This window comes from Salvia miltiorrhiza, chromosome 6 (genome assembly GCF_028751815.1).
Source record: "Salvia miltiorrhiza cultivar Shanhuang (shh) chromosome 6, IMPLAD_Smil_shh, whole genome shotgun sequence".
In the NCBI taxonomy this organism is placed as follows: Eukaryota; Viridiplantae; Streptophyta; class Magnoliopsida; order Lamiales; family Lamiaceae; genus Salvia; species Salvia miltiorrhiza.
Genome location: NC_080392.1, coordinates 12,422,213 through 12,437,009, shown reverse-complemented (window position 1 = coordinate 12,437,009; position 14,797 = coordinate 12,422,213). Strand labels below are relative to the sequence as shown.

Genomic DNA, 14,797 nt, shown 5'->3' with positions numbered 1-14,797 from the left:
AAAAAAAATATCAAAAATATATATATAACCATCTTCTAAATGTTTTTTTTACATAAAATTCGAAAAAAAATTATAAAAAAAAATATATGTTGAAACAAATCTAGGATTATTTTGAGGAGAATTAAAATCTCTAGATCAGTGAAAACAAGTCTAGGATTATTTTTGTTAGGTCCCGGAAGGTCAGGATAGGTGTATAGGGAGGGATACACCTATAGGCTATTTTTCAAAACAAACACAACCTTTTGAATGTTGAAAGAGTTCAGGAAAACTTTGGTTGCAAAGGTTGAAGACTGATACTGAATTTCTCTTTAGTAAAGAGATATCAATTAAGCGCAAGGCTTTAGCTGATATGCGTGAGGTTTCACTCTTGTTGGAAAACAGAGGAGTGCTATGAATCTTACTGACTATCCGAAGATTGATCAGTTAGACTAATATCACTGGCAGCGAAAAACTATTCTTTTTTAAATAGCCTTTGTGATTAACATGTTGTCAAGATTTTGGTTTCAATTCCTACATCCACGGTCAGTTGATCACACTGACAAACACTCTCGGCTTGTGCTTACGGGTGCACAGCAAACCGAACAACTGAAAATCAAATTTTCAGTACCAACACACTGGGTTGGAATTCTCAAACACTCTTAGCTCGCTAAGACACAACAATGTCTTCTCTTGGAGTCAGAACACTGGTTTGAACTCCTCTCGGCTCAAACTCTCTTTTCGATCAATTGAAAGGAGGTTCGAAAACTACCAACAAGATCACAGAGAACATGCTCTCTGTAATCGGTAACTTAGGCTTTGGATAAATGGTGGCCGTCGTATTCCACCAAATAATTCCTGCAATCTTACCAAGAATTACATTAGTATAGCAACAAGCAGGGTCGAACCACAGAGAACGAGTAATTGCAATCAAATTCCTAAAGATCTAATTTTTGGTGTAGCCACCACGCCTTAAAGTGATAGAAAAAATTAATTAACTAAGAAAGCAAATTAAATCAAATAAAATAACTCTTGAAATAAATCAATAAAAAGGTAACTCGGCTCAAATAAATCCATATCAATTTAATACTCTGTTCATTGACGCAAAGATTAATTAATCCCTATCAACCAACCAGTTATAGGATACCGTGATACGCACTGACATACCCCAATTCCTACTTACTGTGTCGATAGACAGCTAGATACGCTAGTCTTGTCTATTTCCCTTATTAAAATATAACCTAGCTGGATACGCCAGTCTTAGATTTAATATTCTAATAGCATTAAGGTGAAGGAACCCAATTTATACCAATTATCCTAGATACGCTAGTAATAATTAATATACCAATTAATTCCTACTACGAACATGGTAGTTTTATCACTAATCAGCCCTATTCCAACAATTACGGATTGGAGGTGCTAATTGACTGTAATCCAATTAAACCTAAGTTGGCCAGACTTAAATAAAATCATAATTATCTTTAAACACTAGGAATAAATCGAAATCAATTATATGAACAATTAGGTCTCACAGGTTATTAAATCAATACTTCATTATTCTCGCCGAGTTAAAGATTTAGCTACTCATGCTTAAATTAAGAACAAGCAAAGAAATAAAAGTAAACATAAAACAAGAGAATAAATTAAATTGCGAAGAAAATAAAATAACTACTCTGGAATGAAAAGAGAAATCGTCTGTACTGAAAACTAAAGCAAAAGGATGAACGTAATCAAAGTAAACTAATAAATCTAAGTCTAAAGTTGCGGCTGCCAGGGGAAAGATGATCCCCAGCAAAGACGAAAATTAGGGCAAGGAAAATTCTATTTGAAAGACGAAAACTAAGCCCTATTTATAGACTTCGAATCCCTATGGATCACCATGGAAGTTGCCATGCAAAGCCGGACTCTAAAAGGAATAGAATCGTGCAAAGGAAGGTAAGTCCAGCTGTGACGCGCGCTCTGGAAATAATCTCCACTATGGCGAAAATCGCGGCTCTCGCCAGCGGAACGGCTTCCGCTCTGCTCTGATATGTTGATTTCTCTGGCGAGACTTCGCTGCTCTGGCTTTTATGATTCCGCTAGCACTTATGACTCCGCTGGCACTTATGATTCCAGCGGAGAGGTGATTTCTCTGGCGATTATGATTCCTCTGGCGCTTCGATTCCTCTGGCGCTTCGATTCCTCTGGCGCTTCTCGATTTCTCTGTTTTGACTATCCATTTCGCTGCTCTGGAGATTGGTTTCTCTGACGCAGGGCTTCGGCTGACTTCTCTGGTCTGGTCTGGAGCGCGGGCTTTGGCGACAGAGCTATGCCGCTCTGCTCTGGCTACAGAGTTATGCTAAAAACACCCTCTTTAGCCCACTAAATCTCCAAAATTGTATTCTTCCATCCAAAAAACTAAATCTCCTGCAAAGCATCAAACAAGCCAGAAAACATACCAAATTCCAGAAGATTATCTTAAAATAAAGCTCATATAAACCCTTAAAATTAGAACAATTAAGCATCAATCAATAAACAATATTTGCCTAAGGTTCTAAGATAATATATGTAATCAGTAATAGACTGATTTTGGCTTTAGGATTCTTTTCTTCGATTCAAACTTTGGAAGGCTTTGATTGGCTGAGTGGCGATTTCGGCAGCGTTTCAGCTTGTGTATTTGAATCGGTGAAGATTGAAGTGTGTTGGGAACCTTGTGGAATATCCTAACCCTTGTTTTGATGATACCAAAATTCATAGGTCTTAACTGTAATAGACTAGAATCGTTTTTGAACTCAAGTGTTAGAGTTCATTTCTAGTTTAGCTTGCGGTGTCGAAGACTGAAGACTGAAGACTGAAGACTGAAGAACGAAAGACTGAAGACTGAAGACTGCAGATACCAACTGAAGTATCAGTTGAAGAATCAGTTGAAGGCTGATTACTTAATGCGCGCAATGGACTGATACTAAAGTCAAGTATCAGTTGAATATTCCTCCTCGGACTGATCTTCCAACGTTCAGAGGAAGCCACGTACTCACAAAGTACAGCCGCATTAAATGCAGAGATCTCAGGATCTTATCTCTGCAGAGGTCATTCCTATCTGGTGGTTACTTTTCAGAGACGTCACATCTCCTGTCCATCAAAGAGAGCCGTTTCCACCCAGACAAGGAACCTCGAAGATTGAAGCCTCAGCCCAAATTCGAATTGCTCTCCAACGGAAGAAATCTTGAGGACGATCTATGCCAACGGATCTATTCAAGAGTTCTCCTACAAATAGCGCTCGAGGATCACTTCAACCTTCACCGATTCAACGACATAAGCTGAAGCTCTGCCGAAATTGCTACTCAGCCTAAAGCTTAACCTCCCCAAAGCTTGAATCGAAGAAGAGAATTCCAAAGCCAAAATCAGTCACTGCTGATTACACACATTCTCTTAGACCTTAGGCAAACCTCTGTTTACCCAGAAGCCAAAGGTCAAACTTGCTTCAAAGAACTTGTTCTTTGTAAGTATAGTTGGCACTCGTTCAAACCTCCCCCCCCATAAGAGTGTTTGAGTGTTTCGGAGTTCAGGAAGGTACTCTGACTCTGAGTGAGAAGTCTTAGCACGGGTTGTGCTGAGCAGAGAAATCCGACACGAGTGAAGCGTGGGTCCTGAAGAAGGGTTTTCTTCAGTGGTACGGTTGTGTGCACCCGGCAAGCACACGGTTTGGTTTGCAGTGCACCTGTTAAGCACTTGCGGAGTGGATTGTTGGTCTGATCAACCAATCGTGGATGTAGGAAAGGGTTTTTCCGAACCACGTAAAAGTCTCTGTGTTGTTTACAGTTTTCAGTTTTACATTCTTACTTGTGTTATTTCAATTGATAAACTGAATACTGATTAACTGCAAAGAGAAACCGAATAACCAACAACTGTGCTCCACCGAGGCTATTGCGAAACTAAGTTTAATTTCCGTTGCGTATGATATCAGTCTGACTGATCTATCTTCTGATAGTCAGGAAGAGTGTTATCATCTCTGTTTTAGCAAACTCGACTGAAGCCCTTACTTGAATCAGTTAAGTTCCAGTAACTTAACTGATACCTCTTTACTGAAAAGCTTTCAGTATCAGTCGTCAACCCTGTTTGGTCAAAACTGATTTCAGTAAAACATGCGTCTTTGTTTGCATGTAAAGTTTCGTTTTGATCTCTGACTGAGATCCCTCTGATTGAGGATTTGTTTAAAAAATAGCCCATAGGTGTATTCTTCCCCCCCCCCCCCATACACCTATTCGAGACCCTCAGGACCTAACAAAGTGTTCCTCGAGCTCTAGTTATAGGAGAGGTCTTGAATAGATCCGTTGGCGGAGATGGTCTTCAAGAATTCATCTGTTGGAGAGAAATTCGAACACGGCTGAGCCTTCAATCTTCGAGGTTCCTTGTTTGGTGAGAAACGGCTACTCAGGTACAGGAGATAAGACGTCTCTGAAAAAGTAATCACCAAAACGGAATGCTCTGCAGAGAAAGGACGATCCTTAAAATCTCTGCATTTAATACGGTTGTACTTGGAGTGTGTGGCTTCCTTTTAACTTCTGGAGTATCAGTAAGAGAAAGAAGTTTAACTGATACTTAACTTTAGTATCAGTCTGCTGAATCCACGTGACCTGCATTAATGAATCGGTCATAACTGATTCTTCAGTTGAGAAACTCGTTTAGTCAAATATCAGTATTTGACTCTGCCTTTAATCGCGAACAACAGTCGAGTTCTTTAGTCTTCAGTCTTTAGTCCTTCGTTCTTCGTTCGTCATTCCTCCGGTCTTTAGTCTTTAGTCTTCAGAACACTAGCTAAACTAGAAGGTGAACTTCAACACTTGAGTTTGAAAGGTTCTAGTCTATTACAAGGAAAACCTAAGTATTTTGGTATCATCAAAACAAGGGTTATGATATTTCATTAAGTTCCCAACAATTTTTATGAGAATTAGAATCACTAAATTAGTGGAACAAATCTATGATTATTTTTAGAAGAATTAAAATCTCTAAATTAGTGGAAACAAATCTAGGATTCGTTTTAGGAGAATTAGAATCTCTAAATTAGTGGAAACAAATCTAGAATTATTTTTAGAAGAATATCCAAATTAGTGGAAACAAATAAAAATAACAAAATTTTCGAAACAAATAAAAAAATAAATCTTCGAAAAACAAATAACATAAATTTCGAGTAAAAAAATTAATTTCCGAAAAAAAATATTATTTTTGAAACAAGAACAAAAATAATATATGTAAACAAACTAGGATTATTTTTACAATAATTCACAAATTAGTGAAAAAAAATAAAAATAATAAAATTTCAGAAACAAATAAATCAAAAACAATTCAAAAAAATATATATAATTTTCGGGAAAAAAAATATTTTCGAAAAAACCAGAAAATTAGGGGGGAAAAACAGAAATAAAACAGAAATAGAATTATATTCAAATTAGTTGAGTATTTTAAGGAAATAATATTTTAGTCAATCCACTAATTATAAAAAAAATCGGCCCATTCATTTTTGAGCTAAAAACCGGATTTTTACCTATGTGTCCGGACACCTAGGTAGCCAAAAATCTTTTTCCTTGATTTATTTACCAACTCTTCTAATTTTTTTTATATATATAAAGATTTATCTTACATTAAAATAGACACAAATACTGTAGAGTGTTGAGGCCAATTTGCCTTAAAAATAGAATATCTTGTTTTATCAAAAAAAAAAAAAATAGAATATCTTGTTTGTGATTGAATATACGTGACAGCGTGAGACACTTAGCATTTATATTTAATTTTTTCTATTTCTAGATACGAACTCCTATTCTCCTGAACCCTTTTATTACTCCATCAAAATCCCTCAACGCAAAATCTCCTACCTCAAAATTGATTTTTTCTTCTTTTGTATTTTATTTTCCTCCCTTTATGGGTCAAAACTATTTTCAAGAATCGGCAAGATTCAGCATTTTTGCCCGTTATCAGGTACTTTTCAAGTTGTTTGTGCTTCAAGATTTGCTTTCGCAAATCCCTAATATTTTCTTTCTTGTTCATGCAGCTGAGCTCCGGGGAATATGCTAACAAGGGATTGCTTTTGAGGTGAGGTTAGAACATTTAGGCCTCCATTCTCAAAGTTTCCTATTTTTGAAAATTTCTTGTTATCTATTGCTTTTCCTGGAACTGAAGACGTTTGTTGATTTAGATTTTTTAATATCCGGAAATTTTTAATAAAATTTTCGATGATGGGTTTGTTGAGTTTTCCATGTGATTATGTGGAATTTGCAGTGGAATGTAGGACTAAGAACGTGTTGGTTATGAATTAGTTGCTGGTAATGCAGGTTGTGTTAATTATTGCATGTAAGAAGTTCAGTTTGAAATACTTTTTATTTTCCTTGGATGGTTGAGATATTGGTTTCCGGGTTCTTTTGCAGAAGTTTGACTTGTAGTAAAATTAGTGTAAAAGTCATGTGTAGTATTGCAGAAACATGTATCTATCAATCACTTTTCCGGCCAGTAAGTTACTTTGGTTTCAACCATATAGTGGACTAAGCTCTTCCTCTTAACTTTTCATTATTGATAAGATACATGATTGAGTATTTTTTATTTTCATTACCAGGATTTCCCGTAGGATATGAATTAAGCAAAATTAGCTCAAATGATCGAAATTATCTTAGGCCTTAAAATATCCCAAAGTTCCAATCCATCTTAGTAAACAACTATTTTTGTCTACCTAGGCTAATCCTCTATCCTAAACTCCTCCCAAGTAAAATCCTAATGTCATCCTTTGGCTAAGAGTTGTTCTGATTTGGTGGCTCATGTTGTTAAGAGGATATAACTCTTACTATGTCTTTGTGTTTGAGACTGCACTTGTGGTTGTCTGTTTTCCGAGTGTGTTCCTAGGTGTTTTGAACTTCCATTCCTTGCTATCTGAGTATCTGGTTCCAGGGAGGTTATGTCTTTACACTTTTCAGAACCTCCTGTTTGTTAATTTTATGCCGCTCCCTAAAAGAATAGCTGAACTACATGGATAATGAAAGACTGAGTTGCTGCTACTATTTGTCGAAGAGACTAGAGAACCGCTCAACCCCTTCTATAGAACTACTGTGTGCGCCAACTTGTTTATCATGTACCTATATTTGTATTTATGAGTCCTGATTTAAAGATACGAGTTAAAGCAAACACTTGTGTTCCTTCATGTTTTTGCACATGAATTCCCTTGCTACAATTGATATCTTATGCCGTATTCAGTCCTCGTTTTTGAGATGTCGCCTTATTTTTCTCTAATGGTTTCTTAATTCTGCTTTCCTGGTTATACGACTGGATTCTTTTTGCATCATATCGGTGAAAGTTTGTTGTTTGACTAACACTTTCCTGGTCAAGGATATGTGTGCCACTGGAATTTATGGCACTGAACAGGATGCTAATCACAATGTCTCTTTCTGTTCCAGGTTTGGAGAATGATTCTGACAAAACAATACCGCTGCATACATTCGCCAAGTTGTGCTTGTACAAAAGGGCACCTTACTGAAGAAATCATATTTTTAGTTTTTAACCACTTAAATTGGAACCCGAAATTGATTGCGGCACTTTCTTGTGCTTGCAAATGGTTTGATGATCTTGCCAAACGTGTTCTTTGGAAGGAATTCTGCAAGACTAGAGCTCCTAAGATGATGCTCGATATGCAGTCAAGTGGGAGTCACAGTGTAGATGGAAACTGGAGAGCTCTTGGTAAGCTGCTCATATATTGTTCTGGATCTCGCAAGGACGGGCTGTTCAGTAGCAGTCACATTCCGGGTCATTTTGTCTACCGTACACGCTTCTCAAGGACATCAGGGAAGAGCTTCTTATTACCGCAATGCAGAACAGATGTCTTGTACGTGTCGGATCCTTGTGAGCACCTCGACCAGGGGGATGATGGTGATGTGGGATTCTTTCGCGGGATATTCAAATCTTTCGCTACTTCGAAGGTCAGAAAACTGCTAATAAAGAGAAGCGCTCCGTTACATCCAACAGAGATGTGCCCTTACTGTAAGGCAAAGCTATGGAACATGCTTGCAGCAAAGATGATACCATCGAGTGCTAGCTGCCGGCTGGGTGCTTATGATGATTGCATCGAGTACTATGTTTGCCTTAACGGCCATGTGCTCGGGATTTGCACCCTCTTGCCCTTGTCCGACACCGATGAAGCATCAGAAGAGTGAGGCATGCTATAGGCCAGGTATGCCTTGTACTTTGCTACTTGAATCACATAAGACGATTAAAATTTCTTGGATCAATATTTTTAGCTAATAACAGACTGAGAGTGTGTTTACCCTAACTTGTAAGCTCCTTACAACCTCTTATAAGTTGCTCTTAAAACATCCTAAGCAGCTTATAAGATGCTTTAAGGAGCTTATAAGCTCTTGAGAAGTGGTTGATAAAATAAGTTTCTAAACAACTTATATGTTGTGAAAATTAGCTCCAATAGCCTATAAGCTCCCAAAAAAGTAAGTTATCCAACCTCATCTTATCTTTCCATGGTCATATAAGTTATAAGCAACAACCAATTCACAAAATAACCTACTATTATAATTTTGTATGTCCAACATATCTTTCTATTTTATCTCTATGATTTTCTGTCTCTAGCCCACAATTCTCTCTTTAATTTATAAACTCAATTATCCAACCAAGCTCATGACATAATACATTTTACAAGTGGTTGAAGCTTATAAGCTCAAGATGGTTAGTTAATAGCAGTTAATGAAGCAATATAGTATGGTGTCTGTGTTGCCTTTTCTCTTTCTCTTACCTGGATGTTACCCTTTTTTCCAGTAGGTGTCAAAGATCCATTCGGTGCTTGCCGCTACAAATTGGACTGAATGCGATTAGCTACATGTGGAGAGCCTTGTTCCCATCTACAGTTTAGTTAAGCGATTGTTAACATCTGTATCTTCACCCTTGGTTGTATGTACAATGTATGATTTTTGTGAAAGTGCAGCTTCAGAGTATGTAATATACAAGTGCTTGTCTTCTCTCAACTTGATTATAAGGGGCCTCATCACTCGGTGAAAATTATTGCTGTCAATACACATAAATTATGAATTACAGAGTGTGTTCTCATGGCGTTTGTGAAAACGCTTCGTCTTGGCTTCTAGAATCTACATCGGCTGATCCCAACTTTCTAAAGACGAGCTTCTGCTGGGGCAATTGGCCATTGCCAAAGGCTGTGACTTCAGTGTCCACAACTACGGTATCCTCATCTTTGAAGTCTCCTCTCAAAATCCCCTTGGCCAGCTCGTTCTCCACGTATTGCTGGATCACACGCTTCACCGGCCTCGCCCCGTAGTTTGGATCGTATCCCAGGCTACCCAGGAGTTGAATTGCACCATCGCTCACCTTCAACTTCATCTTTCGGTCTGCTATCCTCTTTCGCACTCTATCCAACTGTCATATCGAAACCAATTTCAACAACTAAGCAAACAAATAACTAATACAGGGTGTGTAATCAGAAGGAAGGAAGAAAGACTAACCTGTAACCTGACAATACTGCTAATCTGCTCGCGATCGAGAGGTTGGAATACAATGTACTCGTCAACCCGATTCATGAACTCAGGGCGGAATATCGATCTTGCGGCGTCCATTACCCTTTGCTTTATAGTTTCATAGCCCATCTCCTTAGGCGTCTCATCATCCTCCTTGTTCAGTATATACTGTGAACCCACATTTGATGTCATGATAATCACACTGTTGGTGAAGCTAACAGTGCGTCCTTGCGAGTCGGTTACTCTACCATCATCTAGGATTTGGAGGAACACGTTGAATACATCGGAATGAGCCTTTTCTATCTCATCAAACAAAATAACTGCATATGGCCTGCGGCGAACAGTCTCCGTCAGTTGCCCCCCTTCTTCATATCCAACATAACCAGGAGGAGCTCCTATTAACCGTGAGACTGCGTGCTTCTCCATATACTCACTCATATCAATTCTTACCAGAGCATCTTCGGTGTTGAATAAATACGAAGCAAGAGCCTTAGCCAGCTCCGTCTTTCCAACACCCGTAGGACCCATGAACATAAAGCTAGCAATTGGACGGTGAGGATCTGAGAGGCCAGCCCTTGATCTCTGTATAGCTTCAGCGACTGCTGTTACTGCTGGATCTTGACCAATCACGCGTCTATGTAGCTCCTCCTCCAAATGCAACAACTTCTCTCTCTCAGACTGTTGGAGTTTGGAAACGGGAATACCAGTCCATTTACTAACAATTTCAGCAATATCACTCCCAGTCACTTCCTCCCTCAGCATGGACTTCCCAGACTTTATATACTCATCCAGTTCCTTTTCTGCAGTTTCAAGCTGACGCTGCAGTGAATTGAGGCTCCCATATTTCAGTTCAGCCGCACGATTAAGATCATACTCTCGCTCAGCCTGCTGGATCTCCAGATTTACTCTGTCAATCTGCCAATACAAAGTCAGAGTTCTGGACATGAATTTATTGATTTACTTACAGCAGCAAAAGTATTGGCAAAGCCATTTCATATATATGTTTCATTATGTGATATGGATGCTTTCATTGAACAGCAGTACAGCAGAGTCGTGCCACTGTCTAATGAAACATTCACATTACCATGATGTACTGAAATTATGACAACGTACAAGTAATAAATGCAAAGATCAAATGATTAAGCACATACTTCCTCCTTCATAGATTGAATGCGTGTCATGACAGTTTTTTCATGTTCCCACTGCTCAGTCAGCTCAGTTTGCCTCTGCTTTAAGATAGACAGTTCAGCTTCAAGGCGACTCAACCTATCTTTTGTCGCTCTATCAGTTTCATTTTTCAATGATAGCCTTTCCATCTCAAGTTTAAGAACAGCACGGTTGATTTCATCAAGAGCTGTTGGCTTTGAGGTAATCTCCATTTTCAGTTTAGCAGCTGCTTCATCAACCAGGTCAATAGCTGCAATTTGAACAAGTGAATTGTGGGAGTTAGACTATTTAGCATTTCAAAAAAAGTGAATCTCTGCAACTCACTAGACAAAATTACGTTTATCTTTTCACAAAAAGTTCTTTCTTCAGTATATGGATATGCCACCATCAACATTCACATGCCTGATATTGATTCTTTCTGATCTAACTTTTTATGTTTCTTTCTAAAATTCCACTTTTCACAAACCTCAGGTCATCATGAACATATCATAGTTGCATACAGGAAGCTGATATGTACCCGTTATATTGGCAAAGCATGCCACTAGTGAATATTAATATGATAGTGAGAAGTAGAAGGCATTTTCAAGAAAAAGAGGACAGGAGAAAAATCTTGTAAAACATGTGTATATCTCCTGCATGCATACTGCAATTCAAAAATTGGCTGGGATGTATGAAAAAGCTATCTTTTGGTAGAAACTAGAAAGGGACAGATGTTTATACCTTTGTCAGGAAGAAAGCGCTCACTGATGTAGCGATCTGATAAAATTGCAGCTTCAACAAGTGCACTGTCTGAAATGCGAACTCCATGGTGCAGCTCATATCTCTCACGCAATCCACGGAGAATAGAGATGGTATCTTCCACAGTAGGTTGGTCTACATAAACTTGCTGGAACCGCCGTTCCAGGGCAGGGTCTTTTTCAATGTACTTACGGTATTCATCTAAGGTGGTTGCACCAATGCATCGGAGCTCTCCACGACCAAGCATGGGTTTCAAGAGGTTTCCAGCATCCATTGCACCATTGGTAGCACCTAAGACACACAAATTGGCCATATACAGTCTCAGAAGACCAGGAATACGGCTAAAAAAGAGGAAACATAAAATTGAAATCTTAATACATGTAATCAGGTTGCATATGTGCGTGCATTAGAAGCAGGTCGGCACACAAGCATTCAATGAGAACAAAAAAATGGAGAAAAAAAGAATCTCAGAAAAGTACACTGAACTACAAAATGTAAAGACACTGCTAATAAAAGCAGTACCTGCACCAACTACTGTGTGAATCTCATCGATAAAAAGGACTATATGGCCATCTGAATCAGTGACTTCCTTAAGAACAGCCTTCAGTCTATCTTCAAATTCTCCACGGTATTTTGCACCAGCAATGAGAGCTCCCATGTCAAGAGATATCAACTACATGAAGAAAGGTAAGCTTGCTTCAACATCAAATGTCTCACAAGTAAAAGCTTAAAGGTGCACAGTCAGAACAGAATAGAGATGCTGTGTTGATAATTGATATGGACAGCTCAAACTTCTATTGACATGTAACTCAATATAACTCACCCTTCGATTCATCAAAGCTTGAGGAACATCTCCTTGCACAATTCTCTGGGCCAGCCTGTCAGTCAAGAGTAATATTAAAACTTAGAACCTAAAATATGAAATGAGAGATGCTGTGGTGCATGGGATTTGAAGAGGAACAATAAAGAAAATCTGGCTTAATGTTGCTTAGGCAGATTCAGAACACTCGTGAATTACAATCCTCTGACTTAGTTGGTACACACTAGCCTGCACTGCATGTCACTTTATGCATACATGAATCTACATATATCATCAATTTGTGCTTCAGTTTGATGGACTAATAAGGGGTTAAAACAAATTAGGTGTGAAACATATACCTAACTGATTGTACCATGTTGCTATAAACAGAAGAGGGAAAAGACTGCATGGCTCACCCTTCAGATATTGCAGTTTTCCCGACACCAGGTTCACCAATTAGCACAGGATTGTTCTTTGTTCTCCTTGAAAGAATCTGAATGCATCTACGTATTTCGTCATCTCTTCCTATAACAGGGTCCAGCTTTCCTGCTCTTGCCATGGCTGTTAAATCTTTTCCATATTTTTCTAACGCTTCATATTTTCCTTCAGGATCTGTGGAAAGGAAACCCATAGAGATAAGTTTCACTCCCAACTATATTCAAGACAAAAACATTACAGGCATAGTACCAAACACAGATCAGTTTTCCAACATATCTGGTGAGTAATAACTGAAATATTTATCTAAGATGCCAATATCATGGACTAACAATCAATCATATTCCTTACATAGGACAACGATGACCTACGAGATATAGTTGGACACACTAATGACCAATGGAGGACTTCTCACTTCAAGTATGTAACAATGATGCACAATCAACATTATTTGTAAGCTGCATCACAACAATCTACCTTGATTCATCCAGTAAAACTGCATAATTCTGTACTACTAGCAAGAAAAGGGCGCAGCAAACATAAAATATAAATCACAGAATAAAGTAAAAATCAGACGCTATACCTTGGTCAATAACAGTTTGTTTTCCCCTTATCGACTGAATGGCATCTTTCACCGTTTTCAGAGAAAGTTGAAAATCCTTAAATAATTGCTTCCCGAACCGGTTATCCTCTGCAAAACCAAGAACTAAATGCTCTACTGAGACAAATGAATCACCAAACTCTTTCTTGTACTCCCTGGCTCGCTGTATCAGCCCTTCCAGATCTCGTCCTAACATTGATCCAGCTGAATCTCCAAGAACCTGGTATATTTTTGAAACCCATGTGGCTTGTAAATTACCAAGTCACTTGATATATGACAAAAGCAGATCTAAGAAGACATGACCAAAGTACTCATACTTGAATAGAGAAAGTTTTTGCGTACAATTATTTCAGTAGCGAAATAGGTATACTAATGCTGACGCCCACTAGCATGCCTCACAAACCACTACAGCATCATACCACTCTGAGCATATTTCTTAACATAAGCATTCATTACACATCACACATTAAGCCGGAGATCCAACAATGACTGCCTATCATTCACTCCGTTACTGATCGGATATATTTAACAAATGCCACACACTTGTTGACGATTTTGTGGTAGAAACATAGAAATGCAGAAGTACATCTCCTAATAACTTAACCGAATAGATTCGGATAAGCTAATGACTTGGTGCAGATTTCAAGTGAAATTATGAACAATAACTGCAGTACAACCAAAACTCCAGTCTAATTAATTCTCATGTCAACTGACCGATGGCATTCAAAACTTGGTTTAATCATAGACAACCATGGCTATTTGAAACTACCTTTGGCTGACGCTGAATGTACTTCTCAGTAGCATCAAGCAGTCGAGTATTATCCACCCCGGCTTTGGAAAATATCCGACGAGCAAGGCCATTCTTTTGCTCCAAAAGAGCTTTCATCAAGTGCTCAGTCTCCACAATCTGGTGCTTATTACTCTTCGCCTCCTCCGGCGACGACACAATCGCTTGCCACGCCATTTCAGTGAACTCCGACTGCGTAATCTGTCTCACCAACAACAAAATCACACCACTCAATAACACAAAAAGTACCGAACATGAAAAAACACAGAAAAATATCAGTAATTAACAACTCACTCTTCCGTTGGCCGACGCATCACACCGTACGCTGAAGGAGCGCGACTTCCGATTAAATTTATCCAATTTTCTGGTAAGGGCAACACTTCTGTGCATTAACTTTAACCGATTAGGCGAATTCAGAGACCTGAGATTGGTTGAGAAATTAACAGACACTAGCGTCTGAGGGGACATCGCGGTTCTACACGCATTATCCGGCCGCGGCGAGTTAAGCCGCAAGGCGGCAAAGGAAGACGTCGCCGACGCCATTAAAAGCAATTGAATGAATTTTGGGTGTGTACAATTTTCCGGTGAAGACTTAAACGAAGATTAATGAGAAAATAGAAGGTATTTATAAGGAGAAGAAGTGGAGTAGTCTGGGAGGTTCGAGTGAAGAAAGTTCGCGAAGGGGAACATTTACTTGAGTTACAAGGGAATGCACCGTGAAATTGGTGCTGCTGCGTTTCTTCACCCACGTGGCGCTGCCTGCGTGCCTCGTTTCTTCGGATCATGTATGCTCCAATCAGATTCAT

At 38.8% G+C, this 14,797-nt stretch overlaps 2 protein-coding genes across 5 annotated transcripts; one reads left to right on the top strand and one right to left on the bottom strand.

Moving 5' to 3' along the window:
* Positions 1 to 5,740: 5,740 nt before the first annotated feature.
* On the top strand, positions 5,741 to 8,994 carry LOC130988730 (EID1-like F-box protein 2). Of its 4 annotated transcripts, none has more exons than XM_057912668.1 (4): positions 5,741 to 5,928; positions 6,002 to 6,042; positions 7,392 to 8,161; positions 8,758 to 8,994. In XM_057912668.1, exon 3 carries the CDS (start codon positions 7,401 to 7,403, stop codon positions 8,142 to 8,144), a length of 744 nt encoding a protein of 247 aa, XP_057768651.1. In that variant the 5' UTR covers positions 5,741 to 5,928; positions 6,002 to 6,042; positions 7,392 to 7,400; the 3' UTR covers positions 8,145 to 8,161; positions 8,758 to 8,994. The 4 variants fall into 4 exon arrangements, with proteins under 4 accessions (XP_057768651.1, XP_057768650.1, XP_057768649.1 ...); XM_057912667.1 differs by having other exon boundaries at positions 6,002 to 6,047; XM_057912666.1 differs by having other exon boundaries at positions 5,742 to 5,928; positions 8,755 to 8,994.
* On the bottom strand, positions 8,962 to 14,775 carry LOC130988729 (chaperone protein ClpB3, chloroplastic). Its single transcript, XM_057912663.1, has 10 exons — positions 14,286 to 14,775; positions 13,974 to 14,192; positions 13,187 to 13,424; positions 12,585 to 12,780; positions 12,193 to 12,247; positions 11,892 to 12,042; positions 11,352 to 11,660; positions 10,616 to 10,881; positions 9,453 to 10,379; positions 8,962 to 9,366 (listed from the first exon to the last, which is right to left on the bottom strand). The coding sequence occupies exons 1-10, from the start codon at positions 14,532 to 14,534 to the stop codon at positions 9,040 to 9,042; spliced, it is 2,937 nt and encodes a 978-aa protein (XP_057768646.1). The 5' UTR covers positions 14,535 to 14,775; the 3' UTR covers positions 8,962 to 9,039.
* Between the last annotated feature and the right edge of the window lie 22 nt (positions 14,776 to 14,797).

Excerpts from the sequence above, each read along its gene's own strand:
- LOC130988730 (XM_057912668.1), top strand. The coding sequence starts at position 7,401 with ATGATTCTGACAAAACAATACCGCTGCATACATTCGCCAAGTTGTGCT.
- LOC130988729 (XM_057912663.1), bottom strand. The coding sequence starts at position 14,534 with ATGGCGTCGGCGACGTCTTCCTTTGCCGCCTTGCGGCTTAACTCGCCG. Across the intron at positions 14,193-14,285 it reads ATGCGTCGGCCAACGGAAGA|ATTACGCAGTCGGAGTTCAC; the intron begins GTGAGTTGTTAA and ends TTGGTGAGACAG. Across the intron at positions 13,425-13,973 it reads ACATTCAGCGTCAGCCAAAG|GTTCTTGGAGATTCAGCTGG; the intron begins GTAGTTTCAAAT and ends AAAATATACCAG.